General features: G+C 46.1%; 1 protein-coding gene across 1 annotated transcript in view; it reads right to left on the bottom strand.

The window, feature by feature from the left end:
* The window catches only part of RPL7 (ribosomal protein L7), a 46,316-nt gene extending 27,606 nt beyond the window's left edge, over positions 1-18,710 (bottom strand). Inside the window, exons 1-3 of the mRNA XM_069621211.1 lie at positions 18,595-18,710; positions 14,753-14,855; positions 767-933 (exon numbers count right to left, since the gene is read on the bottom strand). Coding sequence (XP_069477312.1) covers positions 767-933; positions 14,753-14,855; positions 18,595-18,608 — 284 coding nt within the window. The 5' untranslated portion in view covers positions 18,609-18,710. The remainder of the gene's footprint in view (positions 1-766; positions 934-14,752; positions 14,856-18,594) is intronic.
* Between the last annotated feature and the right edge of the window lie 7,645 nt (positions 18,711-26,355).

The raw sequence follows: 26,355 nt of genomic DNA on the forward strand, positions 1-26,355 counted from the left end.
TGTGTGTTCAAAATGGAAGCTAGCTATCCTGGCATCTTGATTAACGTCACGTGCCATTGTTGAAAATTCATCACTGATGCTGCCGTTATTTTAATTATTTTTTCCATCTGCTACCGTTATTTTAATTCTTTTTCCCATAAACATCTAACTTTCTGGTATTTTATAGTTACTGTGTGGCAAAGTGACTTAACTCTGCAATAAAGTGAGGAAACTGATCTCCAGCACAGCTTTTCACCCATTGACAGACAAGTGGCCCATGGCAAGACAAAGGTATTAAGAACTTTCATGAAACCCTTTAACTCTTCACAGCCACTTGTTATGGGCACTAGTGACAAACGTTTACACGTGCTTACTCCAAAGTACCCAAGGCTGGTTTCATGTTTTTTAATTTCTATTTTATGAAGCAACATAAAAACTACACCAAAACATAAAAGCTGGCATTATGCAAACCTTTCTAGGTAGTCTAAGTGGAGATCAGAGGAAGCTTCTGCTTACTGGACAATACATTACATCTTTATTTTGATCCCTGCGCAAGTACTAAATCACCCAATAAGTATGTCCTACTTGCGAACAGACAAATTCAGACAAGAGTGAAGGCACACAGATATGCACCTTTTTATGACATCACATCAAAATCTTTGGTCAAAAAGCTTGTTTTGGGGGACTGCATATTAAAAAGGCTTTATAATCGTTACAAAAACAGACATCGAAACAGAACCCAATATATCTCTCCATATAAGCACATTAGTTTCATACTATTGCTTACCCTCGGATTCTGATAACAAAAGCGAGTTTTGGTTGAGCGGGCACATAGTAATTTCCAGCCTTGCGAGCCATTCTGTTCATTCGAATTTCACTTCTGTACATTTGTCTGTACTCCTTGTGGTAATACTCTGCTCTCTTGTAAATGAGCTTCCTCTTTGATTTGCGAAGCTGAAATTGGATGCCATGTTTAAATACAAAGGACAATGTAACGGAAGTTGTAGTTTGTATTTCACACACACAAGTTACATACGCGTATTGCATTTAGTAGCTCATCAGAAAGTCCCTACTTACATGAAGATCAATAAATACCACAAGCTGCTTTTAAGCATACGTTAATCAAGTCTTCATTTCACTTACCAATTATGAATCTCAGACAATTACATGCATGCATCACATTTGCTACTGAAGGATTTACACTTGTGGGAAACTATGCAAGGTAATCTTCGAATATGTGGTGATCCTAGTGCTTTATGCACTGCCAAGTGAACGACTCCATAGCACTTTATGCTCGGGTGGCAAGACCATTAGACACCAAACTGGAGAGCAATCAGATAGCAACTGTTCGACATGTATAACTGGCATGTCCGATTAACCAAATTTCAACATTAGTGATCAGCACAGTAGCATGAAGCACACCACCAGCTTTAATTGGAGCTGCCCTTCATGGGCGGGATTACAAACTAGTTTTATTTGCTCCAAAAGTAGGGTGACCGCACTGCCACCAAACAGCTAGGCAGATCACTGTATTAATGTGTAATGTGCACAAAGAAATAAATGTGCAAGAATAATGTATTGTATTTGTGGTCATGGGGAGCCCAATGTCGTACTTGGAACAGGTGGCCAGAATATGGTTTAGCTTTTCCTGTCTAGAGGTCATCTTTCACAAGTTCACAAAAAATGTAGAATGGCAAGGTTAACCAATCCTACCCTTTCAAAGAGCTAAACAATCGACACAATTGGCATTGGCAAACCAGTAGGCCTGGATCTGTAAACAGGAATTTGTGTTGGAAGCCTTCCCACCCTGCAGGATCCTACCATTTACAAAGTCAGACCGACTTGTTTTGCGAATTGCCTTTCCGCCCACTCCCATGTGACAGCCCCTTTTCCAATGCCCCCAAACACTAGTCTTACCCAATCCATTTAACTACATCATGAACACCATAACGTGTGTAACCTAGTTGGATGCTTCACCTAACGTGGCTGGTTTTTGTTACCTGCCAGGATGGAGAAACTCCACCCACTACCCTTTCCAAACAAGATGAAAAGTATGTTAGGCAACCCATAAACAGTAAAAGTTGATACATTTACAAGCCTGAGCTTAAAGAGAACTTGATGACCCTCGTTATAATGGCCACAGGCCATTTGTTACTGTGCAGCACCTCCCCAAGACACAAGGAGCACGGAGGCCCAACACCAAATGAAAATACAATATACTTGGGAGGTATTTTTAACACCCTATACAGAGAATGACCCTGGCTTGAATAGCCTGTTCTGTGGGAAGGTTAAGTTTCAGTACAAGGCTTTACCAGAGGAGAAATACACATTTGCATATCAGTCTGGTTCCTTCTACAAGTACAGCCCATCCTAAAATGCCACTCTGAAAAAGAGTACCAACAGCAATCCCAGACACATTCCTACCTTATTGGCAGTCCGTGGGGTAAAACATTGCCACTATAGGCACAGAGCAAGAGGGGGACCTCTGTATTACCTTTAAGAACTTCGGGTGAAACGGATAAGCAAACTGATATTTCTCCTCTATGAAAGGCAGTGAGCTAAACCATGGTTTTAGACCCCGCTGTGAGGGAACCAACCCAGAGAATATGTAATTTTGGACTTTATTTTTAGAGCGACTCCCACACTTGACAAATAAAAAAAATTTCATTTGTTGGTAGCGCCCAGACCCGAAGGCATCCCGGCACTAGAGAGGATTGCATTACAGTAAGTACATTGTGACTGTGGGTTACAGAGTAGTCAAGGTGAGGAGAGGATTTCTTAAAATGTGGTGACAGTTACATTAGGTCACTTCAGGTCAGTTATGACTACAGACATTGTAGCAGAGAGACAACAGGTGGAATGATGTTAGGCATTTGTTGAATAAAGCTGTTTTTACTTTTTCGGAATATCAGATAGGAGACTTCCTCTTGGGTACGGGGTGGACGGGGCATTCCAGAGAGGGGGCAATGACAGTAAAGCTGATCCCTCCGGCCCGTTTTATGGTATATCTCTGGGTGAACAGGGAGGCGGCAGCGGATGACTGCAGGAGGCGAGGGTTGGGGTTTCTTGCGATGGGTGAGGTGGAAGGGCTGTGTTAGGAGACAGCGATGGGTGAGGATTTTGAACTGCATGCGCGCCTTGATTGGTAGTTAATGTGCTTCGCGTCTTACTAGCGAGATATGGTCGGAATGTTTCAAACCCCAGACTGCACTCCGGGCATTATCTTTGGTGGCAGTACCTTCAAGGATGGCTGCCAACGATGGCCCTGCATGGGGCAGTTGTTTTGGGGGGTGGGGGAGGTGAGGAATTTCCTGGAAAGGTTCATACGTTTGGTCGAGAAGGCTGCAGATGAGGCGACAGCCTTAACAGGTTTGTGCATATTTAGCTCAGAGTGGAGATAAACTCCCAATGTTTTGATGTGTCAAAACAGGAGCGTTATTTCAGTCAATGCAAAAGGAGTTAAATGCAGGATCAAGATGTTTCAGAGGGTTTGGAGACCCTACAATGAGGAGCTTCGTTTTGTCATCATTCAGGCAAAGGTGGGGGTTAGCCATCCAAGCCAGAATGATGCTGTAAATCCGTTTGATGTTTGCAGAATCCAATTCATGATTGCTGGTGAGTTTCAGGAGAACCTGCGTATCATCGGTAACGTGTTGATGGTATGTGCTGACCAGGGGAACAAAAAGGGCTTTAGCGTACATATTTTACAGTGTAGGCAGGAACCTTAAGGGACTCCACAGGAGAATGGGATTGGTTGCTTCAGCCCCAACTAAGACCCCCAGAAGATCTGTCGCTCCAGAAGGATTTGATCCAGACAGCCGCTTCGGTGGAAAGGTTGAAAGTGGCAGTGAGATGATATAGGATATTGTGATAAACTAGGTCAAAAGCAGCCGAGAGGTCCAGGAGGAGGATGTCAAGGTCCTGTGTCACGAATTTGATCAAGCTGAGGGCCGATTCAGTGCTGCGTCTAGGCCTAAAGCTGGATTGGGGAGAACTGAGAAGATTATGGCCTTCTAGGTAGGTTTGCAATTGGGTGTAGGCAGTGCGGTCCAGAATTTTCAGGAGGAAGGGGACTCATGATAGGACATTAGTGGTGGGTTTATCCAGGAGAAGTGTGCCCCACGGTTCTTTGATGGGGTGGGCACTGAGTGGGCTTATACACTTGGCAATGGTGGGAGCAAGGGTCAGCACACAGCTTGATGCTAGCAGGGCAAATATGGCCTGAGCAATTGGACGCCGAGTTGTTGGATGGTGGCGAGTACCTCAGCTGGTACAACAGGGAGAAGCAGAATGGAGGTGGTGTTGGGGAGGGAGGCAGGGGCCTGTTTTGGCGGTAGTGAGCAGAGCTTTGAGTATTGTATTCCCTCTGAAGTTTTGGATTTTATTATTCAAATGCGGATTGTACTGAGGAGCACCAGGCTCAGGAAATTGGTGGTGGTGGGTGGGAGGGGGGGTGGGGTAGTTCCTTGAGGATTAGCTGTCTGTTAGAGGAAGCTTCATTTAGCCTGGTGTTGCCGGCTTTGGTAGCAATAACCTTTAAGTAGGATTTAGCAGTGGCACTAAATGCCTGTTGGACGGGGAGGGTTTTTCTCTCCAGCTGTTCCGGTGCAACTGACATGCCCTTAAAACAGTCAGTACTGGGAGACTTAAGTTTCCCATAGCCTTTCGCTTTGTTGCAATCCTTTTTACCAGTGCCCAAAGTACCTCACAGTACAGTGCTCTGGGGTCGGTCTCGTTTTTAAGGCCCTAGAACCCTCAAAGGATGTTCGGTAGAAGTACAAATGTGCCTTGGACAGAGCTGGTGGCAGCTGTTATTTTTTCATACATTTTTAACCCTTGCTTTCGGTCCATATTGCATTCAGCGAGTTTGGCCCTGGACAGTGGCTTGGCCCCAAAATGACCATTACACAAAGTCCTTTGTTCTGTCCTTTGGCCATCTTGTCCTTTTGCCTTACCCAGGTTGAGCAAACCTGGGACAGTCATTCGGTCATGCATTCTCCTGCAAAACGCCAAGCTTTCGCAGGCTTCTGCATGCCCTGTGAATGCGCTTCCAGGATGTGGGCTGGACGGTCTAGTTCCAATACACAGAGGGTGCCAGAGAGTGTGGTGTGCTGGGAATGACTGGGACCACTGTGGACCGTGATTGGTCCACGCCTGGCTTATGTGAGCAGGTCTCTCATTGGGTCCTCTTAGTTATGGTGCAAAGGCAATTCTGGATAAGAGAAGGGTCCAAATACCCATACCAGGTCGATCGAGCTCTCACTTAACCTATGATAGGATCCAAGCATCCTAAAACCAAGAAGCAGAGGAACTGCTGGTGACTCTCGCTGGAAGGTTTGGAACCCCGAGCCAGAGGTTGTCCTGCAGGACCCCTCTCTGCCTCTGATCGAACTTATGTTTGCAAAGGCACTTCGACCCATTTGAATAGTGGGACCAACTATTCACGGCATCTGAACCTGAAAGCAAGCCTTCTCAAAGTGTTCCTGGGCCAACAAGTGAACTGACCAGCTTGCACAGGACCTTTGCTCTGGAACCTCTGCCACCTTGAGTTGACTCTTGAGACTGGAGATCGTAAGCACTGGGTATAAGGCACTCTCCAGCCGAGTTTCATACACCTCGGTGCCCTACGTCTGGAATTAGGAGATTATGCCTGAACCAGAGTGCACGCGGTCACCGCGTCACCCAGCCGGGGTGACCAACTTAGAGGGTGCGCTGCTGCTGTGCCCCGAGACAAGCTGCAGTGAAATCGAGCTGATCCCTTCACCAGGAGAGGATAATTCACGGTCCTGCTACAAACCATCCCGGGAACTGAGCCACAGAACGGCACATTACAGAATTTGAACCTGCAACCGAAGTGGACTAGACGCGCGCCTTGGATCTGTGATACTTGCAACCCTTACTGGTAGCCCCTGGCGCATCCATTTTTACGCACGTGTCCCCTGAGGGCCACTAACTTAGAGGTAGCCTGTGCTACTGACCGCCCTCGATAGTGGGAACTTATTCTTCACCCACCGCCCTGAGTCACTACAGCCCTTGCAAGAAACCATGTTTTCACTCTACCGCAAGATCGCAGGCGTCAGCACCAAAAGTTCTTTGGAGCGCTAGACTTCACCCTTCACAGGGATTGGACTGGCTCTTTGTTAGGGTTCGGTAAGTGAAGAACTGCCTAAAGTATATTCGTCAGCGGTGTCTGGTCCAGGCAGGCAAGAATTTTGGGTTTTAGTAGTTCCTTGGGTAATTTACGGGTATGTCTCGCGTTGATGGGCTGCGTTGCGGGGGGAGTCCGGTTTTAGGTGTGGTTATCAGTCCAGGGAGCAGGTTTGATGGAGGCAAAGTGCTGACAATGCTGCCCATCTTACTAACCCCTCCCCTGCAGCTAGCTAATGAAAGACCAGTGAGCATTACAATATTCTCAGAAAAGCAGTATATGGTGGACCACAAATTATAGCAATGAAACGGTCTGCTAATGCTTTGTGCACTTTTTACTTGTGCTTGCCATCACCCTTCTATCAGATGAATTCCAGAAAAGCAGGAAGGGCACGTGGGGTGTTTAGCTGAATGGGGAAAAGCAACCAGTAATATAACTACTTGGAGTGCAATTCCTTTAATTACAACTTATACATGGATAGACATGCTTTGTTATACAACACCAAGCATGGCACATTCACAAGCCAGTCCAAGGCTCCAATGTACTCATTGTACAAAACGGTCCCCATTGACACATTGTAGGCACATGGTCATAGTGGCAACCGGACAGTTGCCTATCTTTTAGTCCAGTCCCTGGCCCGTTTTGAAAACACGAAGAGACCCTGCAACTGGACTGCTAACCGTTCTTGTAAGACATTTATGAATAAAACTTCCAGGGGTGTATGAACGTTCCGACAAGCCAGAAATCTACTTTATCTGGTCATTAGAATGGCCCTCAGCATACAATTATATGCCCACTCAATTGCACAGTGATGTGTCCCTCAGACACCACCATGCACACATTTCAGTTGCATCCCTTCTCCGAGCCTGCGCTACTGTAGGCACGCAGCAGACATCACTTTCCCACGCATTGGAATCCCTGTTCACTGCAGCAGTTCAGGGCCTCGGTGAAGCAAACGACTGTCCCAGCCAGATTGGCAATTCATTGTAGATGTACTATCTGCTGGCCCCACTCAGTCATGGTTGGCTGGGAAAGCCCTCCTTTTGAGTCCCCTCACTGCAGACTGTGTGCAGTGCCGTTATGCTCTATGAGCACTCGGGCCAACCTTGCACAGTTCCCCTGCACAAGCTCTGACCGTACTCCTCTCTAGCAGACATCCACAGCAGGTGCGGACAGGCTGTGCAGCAGGAGTGACATCCAGCAACACCTGGGATAGGCGGCATGGGCAAATAGCACTGCCTGAGCAAGCCACCGGCTTCTCTGTGCCACAGGGAGCAGCATTAACACTCGATAATGGGGATGCAGGTTCATGGAACCACAAGTCATCTCTGCTCCTGATAGAGAGCTAGAGCACCCCTTTCCTCTCGTTTTGTCCCCCCCCCGCATCCCTCGCTGTACTCCCTGCCATGACCCACTCCTACTTTACCCCTTGCCGATACACTGGCAGCCCCCACGTGACCGGAATGGGCTCTTTATCGACTTCATCAGGGCAGTTTTCACAAGGCAGCTGACAAAAGGGCAAAGGACAGGTCGTTAGGGCAGCTCTGAACCGGTTTGCCCCAACATCACACCCTAGATCTACACCAAGGTATGGTGGCATGGGCAGAGAATACCGCCATTATTGTGCTCTGGTAAAACCCTTCCGCGTTTTGTTACTAGTACACTTCTATAAGCTGCTAATATATCAGCTGCTAATATATCAGCTGCTAATAACGGAGCGCTCTAGACAGCCACTGTTTGTGCTCCTTGTGTAGCAATTGTTTCACTTGGAGGTCTCCTGGGGCAGGCAAAGTGTTGCACTAGTTTATTTTGAGGGTGGGCAGCGATTTTCAGACTTAGCTGGGCTCGATGTAGCTAGCCACAAATCTACTGGCAAGGCTCACATATCGTGCTTACTGATCGGTTAGCCCATGTTTTGAAGTGTGCAGGTAGCCTTGTGTCACGCTTAGAAAAACAGTAGTAAGTAGCAAGAAAGTATGCACTTGCTCTCCCTCGCTACCCCTCACGCCAAGCCAACTCCAATCCTTCCACCTACCTTCTCAGTCACCTGACCCATGACAGACGTGTCAGTTGAGGCTTTCGCTACCACTTTCTCTTCCCCAACCTCTGGCTGACTCCCATCCTGACATCCCTTTTCACACTCTCTTTACGTTCTTGCCCATCATTAGGATCCGCTTGAAACCCAAAGCTAAGTAACTCTTGGTACGATTCTGCCCTAGTTACCCTTAAACCAAGTGTAGGGTGGCTGAAAGGAAATGGTGGGCTTCTAGTGCATCCCCTAACAAATTGGCCTCTCCTGCTCCATAGACATTACTGGCTCCTTGTCCGCAACAACAAGAGAGCCCATATCGAAGCCTGCGTCTCTGCGGCATCTAACAACTCGACCAAACTCATCGACAAGGAGGTAGCTAACCCTGCTGCAGTCTACCTCTCCCGTCACCTAGTCCCTTTGCACAGACATGGCCTAATTTCTTCAACAACAAAAAAAAAAAAAAAACAGGACATCTTGTCCACCCACCCCCATCTCGCTCTCATAAGTCTGGCCCCCTGCAGCCGCCTTTCCTCTCTCCTTCTCATCTTTTCCTCTGTTCTCACCTGACGATCTATGCAAGTCTCTTCAAAACAGGTTCTTACCTGTTCTTCCAAAACCACCAAGGACCACATTGACACCCTTGCTCCAGCTTTCGCAGACTTCTGCAACTATTCCATCGCCTCTGGAGCCTTCCCCTCTGAAGCACTCTTGCGCACCCTCAAAAAACCCAAAGCCGACCCATCTTGCCCTGCCAATTACCACCCGATTTCCATCACTACTTTCCAGGACAAACTCTTGGAAAAGCTAGCTCTTAATCTTCACAGTGACAGTTGGCTGTCTCCATGACCATCAGTCTGGCTTCAGAGCTGTCAGAAGCACAGAAACTGCTCTCCTCAACAACCCCAACATCCCTTCTTTACTCATCCTACTCCATCTCTCTTCTACCTTTGACACGGTCAACCATGCCAGTCTCTGTGATAACCTGGGTATCACCAATCAGGCCCTGGCCGACCTCTTCAGGTCCAACTTGGGTCCTTCCTTTCCTCCATCTCACTCTACTTGTGGTGTTACCCAGGGGTCATTGCCGCTCTGTTCCAACTTTCAGTGCTATGCGGATGACAGCTCGTTTCCAGACTTCCCTAGGCCACCTCTTCTCCGACCCTCATCTCAGACTGTCAGCCATCCATGAGTGGTGTGCCGCCAATAATCTCTGCCTTAAATGCCAGTAAGACATTCTCCTCATCGGCACACCTGCACCCTTCTTCCCGGTCACTCTCTGGACAGCCTCCACTGGCCCTCTTCCTGCTCCCACCTATGAGGCCAAGAACTCTGGTGTCATCTATGACTCCACACCCCCCCAATCAAACTACCAACTGCATCTCCTCGGAGGTTTTCTTCCTTTCCTCTCCTTGCCCAAGAAGCTTACCGTCTCTAGCACTCTAGGCTTGACTACTGCAACAGCCTCTTTCTAGATCTGCCTGCTTCTACTCTCCGCCACCTGCAACTCATCCAGAACAGGACTGCGATACTTGTCCTTGACCTTAAGCCCTGGGATCGCATCTCTCCAGTCGTGAAATCTCTTCCTTTGCTCCCATGGCTGCAAGGGTTACATTTAAGACCCTCTGCATTGTCCACATGGCATTCTGGGGACTTGGTCCAAAATACCTTCAACTCTTCCCCCCGTAAATACATTCCCACTCAAACTCTTCTCCAAGCAACATGTTGGGGGTAGATCGCCTTCCACACCTGGGGCCCTCCCTCCCCCTGGAACAGCCTCTCTGAAAATTAAGAACCAGCTCTGGTTCCAGAAGCACCTTAAGACCTTCCCCCATTGCTTCTGCCTTCGATCTTCCTCTCCCTTGTTGATCTGTGTGCACCTGGCTACCCTCTGATTTCAGGCCCGTGCCCACCCAGCCACTCGCCCGCACTACCTCCTGGCAACCGTTGCACTTGGGTCTGTATCACTACAGTCCCCTTACCTGCACTTAACAGACACGCCTTGTCTGCGATTTAAACCCTGAACTCGCCACCATGCTGGCTGCACTACCAGTGCTGTTCAGCACTTTCCACTCTCCCTTGCACCCCCCCGCCCCTGCACTTGTGGGTTCTCAATGTCACTGTGCCTAGTAAGACAGTTTGTCTTCCTTGATCCCCTTGCTTGCCTTGCTGTGCTCTGAGACGTGTTTTGAGCATGATACAATCAATGTACAATCTATCCAGTGCATTATAACCAGGTGAGGGTAGATTCTAGGAGAATGGTGAATGTAGTTAAGAGTACCCAAGCATTCATTAAGTTATAGCCAATGCATTCCATGCTTATGAACTATAGTCGCAGGCACGGCCGCTCTCCGGCACGACATACACCAAACTTAAAACAAAGCACAACATCTCTGCGATTAGAATGCAGCTTCAAAATGTCAAATATTCTGTTTAGTTGGACACCGTCTCCTCTACTGGTGCATTCCAGTCCACCTAAGCACCCACCCACATGCCCAACCTTCATGGGTAGCCTTTTCTGAGGCACAGCCTGCCCACCCAACTCCCTTGGCAAAAATGCAGATGCATTTTAATCTTTCAATGTTCCCATTCATTGCACTCTGAGGGCGTCACTCCCCCGTCATAATTTGTATTTGGTTTATTTATAAAGCGCAACCAGGCCCAGGGGCATACGGGCGCATACGTTTCTTAAGATACATAAGAGTACACTTACATTAGCAAGCAGTAGGCAACAGTTACAATAGTTGCGGTTACAAATAAATACATAGGTATTACAGGTACAAGCATACATGTTGCAATTAAGGCAGCGGGCCGAAGGTGAGACAGATAGTAATATTATTTACAATATTTACAGCGGGTAGGCAGTAAATCTAAGCTCTAGGATGTTAAGCTGTCAATGTGTCCAGGTCATGAAGCCAAGGTTTGGTGTTGTGTTTAAATAGGTTGAAGGAGGTTACAGACCTGATTGAAACAGGTAGTGTGTTCCATAGCTTTGAGGCTTGTACAGGGAAACTAACTCCTCCTGAATTATGGAGTTTAAATCTCAGTATAGACAGTGTTAACTTGAGCTGTTCTGAGTGGTCTTGTAGATGTGTGTGGGGTAAGTTGGTTAGAGATGTAGGATGGTGCGAGGTTAGCCCTGGCTTTGTAGGTAAGGGCAAGAACGGAGGGATATTCTGTGCTCTATTGGGAGCCAATGCAGATTATGTCTAGTCTCAGACATATGCAACTTCTTGGGGATGTTGAGGGCTGCCCCAATGGCGTTATTGAGTTACTTGTAGTTTGTGAATATTTTTGCGGCTAGTGCCCAAGTAGAGGGCATTACAATAATCTACTTTGGACAAGACTAACGTTCTAGCAAGAGTAATGCAGTTGGGAGTGGAGATAAACGGCCTACATGCAGTAATAAGTGTACATGTGTAGGCGGCTGAAGACGCTACAGCATTGGTTTGTTTTGTGAAGGATAATGTGGCATTGAGGTAGATACGAAGGGTTTTAGTATTATTAGAGACAGGGATGGGCTTACCATCAATACTGAACGATTTGAAAGCAGTATTTAGTTTTTTTAGTTTAGCGTGTGTACCAAGGATAATCAACTGTTTTTTCGTCATTGAGACAAAGTCCATGGTGTGCCATCCACGCTTGTGGGTTTTGCTATCAGTTTCATAGTCGCCAGAGATAGGAATGAGTATGTGGGTGTCATCCGCATAATTAGTATACGTGACACCCAGATAGTCAAGTATATCGAAAAGGGGCTACGTAAATACATTATAGAGCGTTGGGGACACGCAAGAGCCTTGCGGGACACCACAAGGGACTGGTGAGGGTTCAGCCGAGTCAGTAGGAGAAAAGACCCTCATGGTTCTGTTAGCCAAGAAGGAGCTGATCCAGGCAGTGGCTGCGTCGGAAAAGTGAGCTGCAGATGGTGGTGGCAAAGCGTTTGGTGGTTGACCAAGTCAAACGCTGCTGACAGATCAAGCAATAAGAGCAGTGCTATTTTGCCATTGTCTTTTAAAATTTGAATCTGAGTAGTGAGATCTATTAGGGTAGTTTCCGTGCCATGTACAGGTCGGAAGCCGGATTGCCTTAGTCCCAGAAGATTGTTTCTCGATAAGCTTGTATTTGCAGGATGCTCCATCTAGTATCTTTAGTAAGAAGGGTACAGTTGTTATCGGCCTATAGTTAGATGGGTTGGCTGGGTCAAGAGTGGGTTTTTTGACCCAGACGTCTTAAGTTATCAGGCACTACTCCCGTTTTGAAGGAGGCGTTGATAAGATTAGTAATGAATGGTGCCAGTTCATGAGCTGCTGCTTTGATAATCAGAGCAGGACAAGCGTCGTCTTGGCAATTCGATGGTTTAAGTTTCCTAATGATGTTTTCTACTTCCCAAATTGAGAGGGGTGAGAAACTAAATGGTTTACAGGTTGGCTCAAAGGTAGGTGACTTGTTAGGAAGTTGTTTGTGATCAGGGTCAGCGAGTAACAGGTCTTTTTTCGCATTGATTTTAGATTGTAAATGGGCTATTTTATCTAGAAGTGCCTTCCGGATGTTGCTGTACCATAGTGCATCTGTGACACATCAATAGGGGCAATCAGGGATTCTAATTCTTTTAGAATCTTAAAAAGTTCTTGTGTGTTAGATTCCGCTTGTTCGATCCTTTTGTTATAGGTGTCTTTTTTGGCAAGTATAATAGCTTGTTTATAGCTAGAAGTTGCTACAATTAGTTCATTTTTTTTTACTGAAGGGCACTTTTCCCAATGTGCTTCTGCCGTTCTCAGTTTTATGTAGTTCTCTAAGCTTGTTGATAAAGGCGCTGTACATTTGTGTTTTTTTTGTATTTGTATCGCGCACCAAACCCTGAGGTAACTGGGTGCTTGAGAAACTTATAGGCATGTACAAAGGTGCAGGCATAATTCAAACATTAAAGAGAACGATGAAGGAACCTGGGTCGGTGCTTGAGAAAGGAGGGATAGAGTCAAATACGAATATGAAAAACACAAGATGAGTTAATTCTTAACTACAGTTCTTAAATACACAATAGTACGTATGCAGGGTAGCGGGAGGAGACTTGCTGCTCAGCCAATTCTTTATATTGGCTTTGAAGGTGAGTAATGAGGGTTCCTGTCTGAAAGGAATGGAATTGCATCTTTTGGCAGCCTGGACTGGGAAGCTGGCTCCTCCAGCTGTTTTAGCTTGTATCTTGGTACTATCAGATTATGTGATTAGGCTGATCAGGTAGTACGAGTGGGAAGGTGTTTGCAAAACTAGCCAGATATTTTGGGGCAGAATTGGTTAGGCATTTGTGAGTGATGGCTAGGGTGCGTAACGTTATTCTATCCCGGATGGTAGCCAGTTGACATTCTGTCTGATGGGAGATGTGGCAGGCTCTAGGGAGGCCGAGTGCTGCTCTCAAAAAGAGTTATTCTGAAGTACCTGGAGTTTGCTTAGGTTTTGTTCAGAAGAGCCCAGGAAAAGGGTGTTACAGTAATCGAGTTTGGAGAGCACAAGAGCTCTGGCCAGTATTAGGTAGCTACTTGTTGACAGGTAGGCTTTACAACTGCAGATCAGTTTGTTGGTGTAGGCAGTGGAGGATACTAGGCAGTTTACCTGTTTGAGGGAGAGAGTTGAATCAAGGTAGACCCCCAATGTTTTTATTTCTCTGGAAACCCTAATAGTGCTGCCATCAATGATGAAGGCGGAGTAGTTGCGAGTCGGGTTTGTTCAGGCGTGCCCGAGTTCCCATGATCATCAGCTCCATCTTATCGTCATTGAGACAGAGCATTGGTCGCCATCCAGGCCTGAATGAGGTAGAAAAAAGTTTGGAATCATTGTCATAGCAGCCAGTGAGGGGGATGAGGACTTGGGTATCAACTGTATAGTTGGTGTAGATGACACCCGAGTTATCCAGACGGTCAAAGAGTAGCTCCGTAACTATATTATACAATGTGGGCGACACACGACCACTGAGGGACGCCACATAGGATTGATGTAGGGTCAGCTGAAGCTGATGGGGAGAAGACTGGTAGTCCTGTTTGATAAAAAAAGATTTGGTGCAGTCAGAAGAATTTGTGGGGAAAGCTGCTGCTGTGATCAGATGTTTTGGCAAGGATCTGATGGTCGACGAGGTCAAAGGCTGCAGAAAGGTCTAGTAGTAGGAGGATAGAGAGCTTACCCCTGTCCTTTGCCTCGTCCATTTGGATCTTTAGGTCTAGAAGGACAGTCTCAGTTCCATGTCTGGGTTTGAAACCTGATGTCTAAGACCAAGGAGTTTGTTATCCTCAAGGTGTTTCTGTATTTGCAGATAAGCCACCCGATCCAGAATAATTTTCTGAAGGAAAGGGGCAGTGGTGATTGGTCTGTAGTTCGTGGGAACATTTGGGTCGCAATTTTTTTTTATTTTATTTTTTAGAAGGGGCATAACCCATGCTTCTTTGAGGTTGTTGGGAACTTGATTGGTTGCAGACCTCTGAAATAAGCTAACCAGAGGCACTTTCCGTAGCATGTCCAAAACATGGATTAAAAATCATAAAGGCAACCGAAAAACAACAGGGCAGCGGTATTTTTCACAGATGTTCATACAAATTAAAGAGCCTCACCTTTTTTAGTGCCAGTGTCTTCTTAATTCGACTGGCCTTCATAGCTGCAAAAGATTTTCGCTTTTTAACAAGGCTTTCAGGAACGGACGGCAGCTTCTTCCCTCTGAAATACAAAACCGTCATCAAATTCCAAAATACTATAGCAATGACTTCTGTGGAAACAACGCTGCTACATATTTGCCATGTATTGCTAGGCACCCTGGAGAGGCAAGTCAATTGATCAGCACCAAAAAGAGCACTGTACATGCTCTTACAAATGTTTTGGGGGAAATAAAGTAGTTATATGTTGATTACTATGCTGCAAAATTAGCACTACGTTACACAAACTAGCTATAGGTACACAGCAGTGACATGCCAAATGTATTCCTAAACATATCTGCCCAGTACCAACTTGCTTTGTGGCATTATCAATGAAGTAATGTTCTCCAAAATTATATCATGCAACAACTCAATCACTGGCGTATAGGAGGACGGTTAAATAAATCAACACGTAACTATGGTAAATATGAATCTTTATAACACTATTTAAAGAGACACCAAATTAAGCAACTATTATAAACAGAATTTGGTAGGTTGTTTGCAAAATCATCTGCATAGGTTTAACTGCCATAACCCCCCATGTAGAGGGGGGGTTCATCAGAAGCATGGCACAATTTCCCTGTATTAGAATTTGGCGAGATTGCATTCGCTTAAAATGTAATACCCTTCCTACAAAGTTCTGTAACCAGGGGAAAGACGCCAAGGACAAGGTAGTGTTGCACATGAAAGATTGATTCTTAGTTTGAAGCAATGATGCATCTGCTATTGTGTGCTGGATAGAAAAGGGTTCAAACCATATATCTTGGCAAGCATAATCCCATAGATCATAAAAAACAGCACATGCTGTGAAAAGCCTTATTGATGAGCGATGATCTGGCCACCACTTTAGCTGCCTAGAACTGTGGTAACTAAGTTGTGATATCTTCCCTTCTTATTGTGCTGTTATTAATGCATAATGTGACCTGGTAATTAAGTTAATTGTGGGTCTAGCTTTACTTTGACAAGTATGCATGTTATTTATAACCACACGACGCTGCTATGTACAGAGGGCAAAAGGCGCTCTGATCTGAAAAGGGGAGGGTTTGTCAGTGTGAGCGCACAAGAGTGCTTTAGCCGTTATGTCTCCAAGTTTCATTTAGGGAAAAAAAAAATGTGTGTTGCTTTTGCATCTAGGTGCGTTGGGTGTTAAGTGTGCAAGTCTATAGGTTGTGTGAATAGGCACAACATTTGAATGTGTTGTGAAGGTGTGCATTTTGCTGTATAATTTTGGAGTGTTGTGGTAGTGTGTGTGGATGAACTGGTCATTTTGTTTGGATATGGAGAGTTTTAGTAGGTTTAATGGTAGGACGGGGTGCTTCATTTAGGTTTTGTATAAAGAGTTGATACTGCACACAAAAAAGGAAACTAACTCAAAATTCTTTTAATAAATAGAGGAAGGACAAGCTACATTCTGTGTTGAGGGGTGGGGAGGGGGAAAGAATTTTGAAGATTCAAATGACCAGCTAGAAAGACTTTGCACCAACAGTTAGCCTTTAACTATTTTTGCATACTAGTTAATAGTGAATCTGTCTAACTGGCCAGTTAAATTTTAGTTGGCACTGCAGCATGCCAGCGTCCCAGAGAACTCAACATTAACATGTCTGTGCTTAATAACACAAAGTTCCAAAACAACCAAATTGTTGAAACACTTGCACATCACACCATCTCTCTCATGGCTCCCAATACCCCCAGAGGATTGCTTTCAAATGACTCCATGGTATACAAAGCCATTCACCACAAAACCTTCACAATAACTGAAACACATACAAACACAAGGAAGCCATCCAAAATCTACACTTTTCGCCACGAAAGCCAATTGGCATACGAAAACAAACTTCAACACAAAAAGGTACCCAGAACCTGGAACACCGTCCCACCCAACATCTCTAGCGTACATCACGTTTCGCAAAACCCTCAAAACCTACCTTCCCACACCTAAACCAGGCAAACCCTTCTGCTAATCTCATTTTATTCTGGAAGCATTTTAGCTTCTTTATTCTCCTCCCTTTTAAACTTTGTATGGCGTTCCGAGACCACTTGGATGGGGCCATCAGTTTAAACAAAATAAGGCACAACATGTTAAAGTAACTAAAACGAGTGTCCTCACCCAATCAATGTAAACTGGAAAATGAGCTTCAGGTACTCCTCATAACCTAGTCTGAGGTCACAAAACTTGCGGTTTATATTGCACAACTCTAAAATGTATAAAATCGGTCCAATCCCACTGTTTCTACCAACACTCTTGTGCAGCACAGATATTACATAGAATTGCAGTGGCCCGAGGCTCTACGATGTTCCCCCTCCTTATTCAACATCTTCACGCGCCCTCCAATGTACTAACTTGTTTAGGCATGAGAACCACAGCTACAAAGTAGCTGTAACTATATGCTAGCTTCCCAGGAAGCTCTCCGCTCACCAATACGTCATCACTTCAAACATGAGCCAGTTGCAAACGTAACGTGGATGAATGCCAACACAGAATAAACCCAAAACGGATTTCCACAGCATCACCCAATAGCTAAAGCTACAAAAGACAAGCCAGGGACCAAAAGGTGCATGTGCCCCTAACTTGTAATAATGGTCTCCCGATACAAGAAATGTGTGCATGTGGGAATTGATGGGGGTGTAAATGTATGCCTAGCGAGTAGCTCGGAACTTTGTTTACCGATGGAAGGATAAGAGTGTCAAGGTGAGCTAACAATCTGCAGTCTTATTTGAGGCCAGGTTAAAAAACCTACCTTTTGGTAGGTTGCTCACTTCCAACATGCTCTGGAAACTCACGTTACCCTAAACTGCAGTACTAAACTGGAAGCTGCAAACCACTCTTCTAAAATAAACTGCAAATACTCCAGAATCCGGCAGGTAGACCAATCACCAACATCACCCTAATTTCTGGCACTGCATTGGCATCCTTCATGACAGGACAGCCGAAGACGCTGAAGCGTGTCCATAAAGGTGTTCATGGCAACGCTCCAGACCGAAGCAGTCCCAAGCAAAAAAAAAACAAAAAAAAAACAAAAAAAAAAAAAAAACAACAATTGCTGAAGTCTACACTAAGTCTACCATGAGAGGAGGCAGAGGTGTACTATATACCTCCATTTTGGAACACACAATCAGGACATGTTGCGTTTTAACTGAGTCGCGCAGAAGCAAACTACCCGAGTTAGCACGGGAGTCAATACGCAAAATAAACTTGGGCCCGGATTTACTTTTTACCATAAATACTGGCTTTCGGAGCATAAAGAAAGTGCAAGTTCGTAGATCCATGGACAGGGTTTCTCCACCAACACTAGTAGGAGGAGTTGTCAACTTCAAAATACCGTGTCCCTTTTCCGTGCATGTCTGTACGCCCAAACACCGTATGCATTGTATTGCAAGCCTGGCTTCTTAGCCGTGCGTGGAACTTTTCCCAATTTTGGCTGCACAACAACAGGTGTTAAGTAGACTGGAATTTTAACCGCAACTGTACCACAAACGGCATCACACCCGCATTCAAAAATGGCAGCACACACTGGGGGGATCCAGCAAGAGTCACACACACACAACCGTGCAAGTAGCCGGCGGCCGGCCACTTGTCAGTCCCGAACACTGAGATCCCAGCAGCTTTAACTAAAGGACAAATTCCAAACCACACGTTCCCTTATAATAACGGGGCGACATAAAAGAAAGATCCTGATAAAACACCAGCCGGGGTAACCAGTCCCGGTAGAATCGCGTTAATGAGAGGATGTCAGCCGATTAAAGCAGCGGAGAGATTCACTCACTCTGTGCCCGCCATGTTCGCAACCGGAAAAGAGGGTTTTGCGCATGCGCACGGCGCCCTTGACACATTTGCCGACGTATTTCTTCAGGGCCAGACAGACATGGGGGCGTGTTGAAGTCTGTGACAGAGAGTACAAATAACTAGAACGTTCGAGGATACAGTTGTGGCTGCCATGTTGGATACGGATTTTTTTGCCAGCCGCCAGCAGAGCAAGATGGTGACCATCTTGCACCGTTGCATATTATAAATAGTCACTGTAAACATTCTGAACGACGCATCACATTTACGGCACGAATTCTGCACAAAAGGTCACATTTGTATATACAGTGTGCATGAATTGCAAAAGCCAAAAACCGTATAAAAAATTAAACATATATGCACTTGACACAATCATTCATTCTAAATAAAAAACTCATCAACATTTCAGATCTAGTGTTGGTACAAACGATCGAGTACTCTAAAAAGCAGCTGATGATTCTTTTTTTTGTAACTTGATCTGTGTAACTATGTCCTGGTCATGAGAGCAACAAAGTGCAACGTGGGTGCCCGAACAATATAAACGTTTACAAATAATGGGCTAAAATGATGCATTTTATAATGCACTTTTTTTTGTGTAAAAAGCCTTCCAATTTATATTCAGCTTTCTTGTATAATAATGGGAGGGAAGTTCTTGTGTAACAAGCTTAATTCTTTATTGTTGAACTTGCACCAGCAATGCAGGGCATACAAAACATATATCATTTAGTCCATGGTCAACAGGCCCTTAACTGTGCTGGATGGTGCAGTCTATAAAGTCTCTATAATATGTTTATTTCTTCTCATGAGAGGAGTGCTGGGAGCTCGACCTGCTCCGTGTCCTCTGGCGCTTCCTATGCCGCTTCGCGCTCTCGCAACCCGGCTCTTCCGGGTGCCGAGCGAGGTCTCGCGAGACTGGGCATCATGCAAGATCTCAACCCACCTCCCCTAACGCAGCAGAGTTTAATGCATAACATAGTCATTATACTTCACCGGTCTTCTGTGCTCCCTTCTCGGCCGATCTTCTTTCCTGCCACTAGTGTCCAGTATCTGACTCGCTTCATAGGAGGCTTCCCATGCATCTCCCTCTGTTCCTTCCTCCATGGCAGAGGCGGATCTAACGGTCGCCAGGCAGACCAATGGCGACTGGGCCCCTGTGCCAGGCCCCGCCCCTTTCACGCAGCAGAGGGCCCTTTGCAGCACAGGGCCCTTTCTGTTGGACGTCTTGGACGTCACTCCAGAGTCCAGTCTCCTTTCTTTCTCCCTTCCAATCCTGGGCCAGTGTAGGTAGTGTTACCTGAGAGACGACCGTGACGTAGACACGTCTCGTGACGTCCCTACACTGGCCCAGGATTGGAAGGGAGAAAGAAAGGAGACCGTTAGATCCGCCTCTGCCAGGTGACTCAGTGTTATGTGCCGGTGTGGTGGTGCCACGAGGAAAGAGTCGCCAATCGCCATTGCCCGGGCCTAGCTGCAGAAGAGAAGGTGCTGCTACTCGAGTCGAGGGAGGCTGTCGTCCAGCAGTGTTTGCTGTCTGCTGCTGCTGCTTACTAAAACAGGTAAGCTTGGCTATTGTGGGCTTGGGGGCTATGATGGTGTTTTTTTATTTCCAGTGTTTTTTTGTTTCCAGTGTTTCTAAGCATTTGTCTGCAGGCCTTTGCGTGGAAATGGATGTATTTATTTAAAGGGTGTGTGTAATCCGCGCTATGCCACTGTAAGCCGCTTCATGGCGCTGGAGGGAGGGGTGAGGAGTGGAAGGGGAGACAGGTTGAGAGGGAGGACAGAGATGGCAGATTTACTATTTTTTATGTCGTCAGTGCTTCCGAAACTAACGGGTGTGCAACTGTGTGTTTTCGTTTCGTTTTAAATTCATTGTAGAGTTTAGGCTGATGTGTCCTGAACTGCCTGCCTCCTTGACTGTTTGTCTTTGCTGGGCCTCGACATAGCTACTGCTGTGGGGATCAAATGGGACACGTAGGTGGTTGGCCTTCTTATTGACGGAAGTGTGCAGCTGCAGCCACCGCGCACATTCCGTACTTGGACTCTTTGTGTGGTGGAATTTCGGAATTAGCGGATTTCGGTGGGTGATGCTTAGCTATGGGGCTTGCCGAGGTGTTAAAAGCAGTGCAGTCAGTGCCCATCCAGTGATTGTTCTTTCTTCTCTGGGGGCGCTGGGAGAAGTCTAGCCTCTCTGCTCACTCAGTGCTCGGCCATAGGGCCTCCCACCCATTTGCTGCTTGGCCTCTCGGTGCCTCTCCTCTGGTGTGGTGAACTCTGGAAGGTCTCGGCAGTCAGTTTTGTGATTCGTTGTCTAATTTGTAATGCGTGCCCTGGGCTGGATGTAGTGACGGCTGCCCGTTTGATATGCTGCGTGGCCAGGCTTTGGCTGGGGAAGAGTACTCTATAGAGTTGTCTTATGGTTATTGCGGCCCTGATTCAGAGGCAGATCCAATGGTCACCAGGCACAGGGACCATCCCTGGCACAGTGAGTCAGAGGCTCTGGGCCCAGCTCAGAGGGGGAGTTCATGGACCGCAGTAGTGCGATGCCACCAGGGGCCCACTTCGTTGCCTCTGTGTCTTTCTTTCTCGTCCTGTCCGCCCTTCTTCTCCCTTCCCCTCCATCTCGTTCATCTGTTTCTCTACAATCCTCTCACCTGCATTCTTATCTCATCCCATCGCCCTTCCCCTTTACCCACGACTTCCTCTTCCATCCTATGTTCTGTCTTTCTTTCTCTTAACTCACTTTATATAATCTTTCTTACTCCCTCTCCTAGACTCCCTGTTTTTCCTTATTCTTTTCTCCTTCGTTCTCATCCCTCCATCCCACTTCTCACTTGCCCCTCCTGTTCCTCTTTCTCATCGCCCTTCTCTAGCACCCATCATTACCTCTCTCGCCTTTCATCGTATTCCCCTTGTCCCCCCTCTCATCCGCCTAAAAAGCACTCTTTGTCCCCCTTTGTTTTTCTTTTTCTTTCCACCTAGCTTGCTCTCTTTCACTCCTCACTCCACAGCCCCCTCCCCTTTCTTCCCCCGTGGATCTTGCACCAATCTGGTTTGAAATGATTGGCACAAGACAAGCAATGCCATACCTGATATAACTAGAACACATCTCCCCTTTCTTCCCCCATGGATCTTGCACCAATATGCTGAGTCTATCTGGTTTTAAATGATTGGCACGAGACAAGCAATGCCACGCCTGATATAACTAGAACACATCTCACGTATATATCTGTTGCAAAGAGCTAGAAGCTCAGAGGCTACAACCAAAAGGCTAGCTAGCCTCGAGTCCAGACAGTCCCGACATTAGCATAGCCCAGATCTTTTCCAAATCTAGCAACGCCCCTGTCTGAAAGGGTGGACTTGTGGGGATGGATGGGCCTCTGTGAAACGTGACTATTTAGGGATCAAACACGTGACTCGCCACCTTAACTTGCTGTTGAGATAAAATGGGTGTACAAGGGCATCATGCGCATGGTGCAGCAGTGCTACCCTGGGTTGTTGCTTGTCAACCCTTCACCCCCCCAATGGAGCATAATCGGGACACTGATAAACTAAAGAGAAATCTGCTTTTTTCTTTTTTCAAATGTTACTGTCTGTGGTCAAAGTTGAAAGTCATTAATTTGAGCTTCAGGAGGGGTCCGAGAGAGATTCAAAGTTCTGAAAGGTAAAGCTCGACTGGAGCGTAACTGACCCCTAGGTCACTGTAATAAAGACAACTTCATAAAAAATAGCTTTTGTCCCTAAAGTTTGCCATTGTGCACTTGTTACCACAATTAACTCCGCCCACCCAAAGCTCCGCCTCCATGACCCGCCCACCTAGGGCCCTGTGTCAGGTGCTGCCCACGGGGCCCTTTGCCTTAAATCTGCCACTGCTCCATGGTCTCTCTCACACTGGCTTATGGTTCTTGTTCTTGGGCAGTCTCTCTGTTGGGGCCTTTGCAGGGGTTGTGTTCCTCTTGTGACCTTTCTGCTTCACAATGCTTCTCAAACATGGCCACTCGCTCCATGTTCCATGGGCGGCCATCCTCGGTGCGGACGTAGTTTGTCCCTCTATGGATAACTCTTATTGGTTGACTGAACTTCGAACCTGTCATGTGGTCCTTGCTTGGTAGTCGTATTTTGATCCAGTCTCCTTCCTTGACTTTGCGATCTTGGGCTGTTCTTCTTTGATCGCTCCATCTTTTCATGCATGCTTTGCTATTCTCCAGTCTCCACACGACTTCAGTCATATCCACTTCGTCATCCTCTCTTACTTGTTTGTTTTATTATTTATAACGCGCACCAGACCCAAGGGTATCATGGCGCAAAGGGTCAACAAGAAGGTTTTCAGCTTTGGTTACATTGCTGTGAGGATATATACAGAAGTGCAAAATATGTACAAGCAAAGGTTTTTGGCGACTCTGTACAGTCAAAATAAAAGAACAATGCTAAATAGGCATATACAGAATATACAGAGTAGGTACAAAGCAAAGATGTAACGGTTGGGTTACATTACTGTGAGGTCCAATGGTAAATATACAGATTATGTACAAATAATGTAGGCATGGAGAGTAAGGCGTGGCTGTGTTGCGTTAATGGTCATTTTCCTTGATCCAGTGGGTGAGGTTATACCTGAAGTGTAGGTATGGCTGATCTGCTCTTTAACCTAGAGGAAGGGAGTTCCAATGTTGGGCGGCTTTAACCGGGAACTGCTTCCTCCGGTTTTGATGCGTTTAAATCTCGGCACAATCAGGAGGTTGGAGTTGTCTGTTCTGGTGGGGCGGCTGGAGGACTGTCTCTGGAATTTGTCTATGAGGTATTGTGGGGAAGCGTTGTTGAGAGATTTGTGTGTTAGTGAGGCTACTTTTAATGAGATTTTGTCTTTTGTGGTAAGTCAGTTGTTGGATCTCCTTATGTCAGAGATGTGAGCTTTTTTGGGAATGCTTAAGGCTGCTCTGAGAGCCTACTCTGGTCAATCATGGTGGTACCAGTGTAGACGCCTCTCTTCTCCCTCTCAAAATGTGAAAAGGCGAAATTTGGGTGATCCCGTTGGGAGTTAACCTGTGAACCCCAAAGGCCTCGTTGACTGTTTTGAGCAGATAGATCCATACTTGAAGCGATTGCTAGTTGGATGGCTCCTTTCATGAACCTATTGGCTCTCTCCACAAGTCCATTGGCTTGGGGATGGTAGAACACAGCTTTTCTCTGATTAATGTTGTATTTGTGCAAGAATGACTTAATTTCCCTCAACACTAGCTGTACTCCGTTGTCTGTGACTAGCTCTTTGGGAAGACCTTCCCTCTGAAATATGGATGTGAGGACTTCTATGAGCATGAGTGGGGTCTTTAATGTCTTCTTCATTCCAATGCCCCTCGCTTAGTTCTAGGAAATCTGGCCCCCTGAGGTCTTGGAATGACGCTACAATAGGTTCATCGTGCAGGAAGGTGGAGGCTTTGTCTTTGTCCTCCGGTAGCCTTGACATTTAGTCCGATGGGCATTTCTCCATCCTGCAATGTGGTCCATTTCAAAAGTGTATTCCTGCAGTTTGGCTGCGATGCGTGCCAACCAGGGTGTTAACGATTTTGTCCCTCCTGGACTGAGCATATGAATGAGGGGCTTATGGTCCGTGACCAGTTTAAATTTAGTGCCCCACACATAAGTCCCGAAATGTTCAACAGCCCATGCGCAGGCCAGCATCTCTTTCTCCACTGTGGAGTAGTTCTTCTCGGCCGTGGATAGGGCTTTAGAGGCAAATGCCACAACATGCTCTGCGTCCCCTTTTTTCTGGGTGAGTACGGCACCTAACCCGCATGCACTGGCATCCGTGGTGATGACTGGACTCCATTCAGAATTGAACAGCTGTAGGTACGGAGCTTCCACTATGCACCCTTTTATATTCTCAACAGCCTCCTTTTGGGCTTCCCGCCAGGTTAAGACACACTTTTCATACCTTAGCTTGACTCCAGTATCCTGTCGCTTGGTGAGGACTTTCTTTAAAGTGACGTCATGTGTATGTTCATCTGCAGCGTATACCAGTATATCGTCATGGAAGTAGGACACATTTCCTATGTCTCGTAGTAATAAGTCCATCATTCGCTGAAACGCTGAAGCTGCAGACGACAGGCCAAAGGGCATCTTAGTGAACTGGCAGGTGCCGAATGGGGTGATGAACGCAGTTAATGGCTTGGAGTCTTTGTGCAAGTGAATTTGATGATATGCATCCCTCATGTCTAACTCGGAGAACACTCTTGCTTCTTTCATCATGACAATGAGCTCATTTATGCTTGGAAGGGGGTAGCTATCTGAGATGACTTCCAGGTTGAGTCTGTGAAGATCAATGTACACCCTTAAGTCTTGTGAGTTCTGTTTCTTGATGAGAACAACGGGCCTCAACCACTCTGAGGCTTTGCCCTCTTCAATGGCGCCCTCCTTCATCATCTTGTCAAGCTATGTCCTGAGTATGTCTCTGGCTGTCGCTGGCACAGGCCTTAGTTTATGTTTTACAGGGACTGCATTTGCTTTGAGCAGTATCTTATGTACGAAGTTCTTAATTTTTCCTGGCCCTTCTGAGAACAGCTTGGGAAGATCCTCTTTGACAACCGGCGCTCCTCTTGTACTGACTGTTAACACTTGATCTTCTGTGCTGGGATTAAGTTTGATTTTGAGTTTGGCTTGATCGTCCCAACCTAGGACTGCTGGGCCTTCTTGGCTGAAATATATTCTGGTGGTAGTTTCTCTCCCCTTGAGCTCCACTTTCATGTATCCTAGTAGATCAATGGATGCACCTCCGAACACTGTGGGCTTGTGATGGGTACTGAGGACTTCAACCATTTCGGTCCCATCATCTCTTTTTATGTGCGAAGGGGCAGTACGGTTAAGTCTGAACTCAAATCTGCCATGACTCCCGTCTCCATGGTATTTACTCTGATGGCACAGTGGGGCTTTTCTCTCCTGACTGGTGGGCTGTTCACCATTAACACAGTGGGCCTCCCTTCTTCTTCGGATGAAGATTCTCTCTCTGCGTTGTACTCCGCATTGACGTTGGTAAACTTTTTATTTCGCCACCTGCACACTATCGAAAAAATTTCTGATTTTCTTGCACACCGAGGACTCTTTGTCTCTTGCAGGACATTCTCTGTCATTCGCCAAGTGCTTTGTGCTGGTGCATCTGTGGCACTTCAATGGTTCTTTCCTTACCCACTTCCCTTCTCTTGCATCAGTGACTGGTTTCTCCTTCTTGGTCCTAAAGGCGATAGCCTGGACTTCTGCTGGGCCGGGGCCACTGACATATTCTTTCTGTCGTCCTGCGGTCTCCTCAACCGCACTCGCAATCTTAACGGCTTTTTCCAGCTGTAGTTCTTTCTCTAAAATAAACTTGTCCTGCACTTTCCTGCTGTTGGTGTGTACCGTTAGCATGTCGCATGTAAGCGACTACAATCCAGCAATCCAACAAAGTCAATGCTTAGAATGGGATGCACAATGGAAGCCCTTATTTATATATTTTTATGTCAAAGTTCTTTAAATCTGGATGATGAACCCTTATATAACGCCCCTCTCTTTGAATCCCCCTGACCTTACTGAGCCAAGAAGTAGGTTTGTTTTGCAAATTAAAAGATTTCTTTGAAGAATTAAACAATATATATATATCACATTTTTATGAAGAAAATAATATCTGAATAGCACACTTATGAATATGGACGGTAATCAACAATGGGTAATATAACAAAATTAACAATCTCTTTAATCACTTAGGAGTATGAATATGGAG

The sequence above is a fragment of the Ambystoma mexicanum genome, chromosome 5q (assembly GCF_040938575.1).
Source record: "Ambystoma mexicanum isolate Mex_15411 chromosome 5q, UKY_AmexF1_1, whole genome shotgun sequence".
Classification (NCBI taxonomy): domain Eukaryota; kingdom Metazoa; phylum Chordata; class Amphibia; order Caudata; family Ambystomatidae; genus Ambystoma; species Ambystoma mexicanum.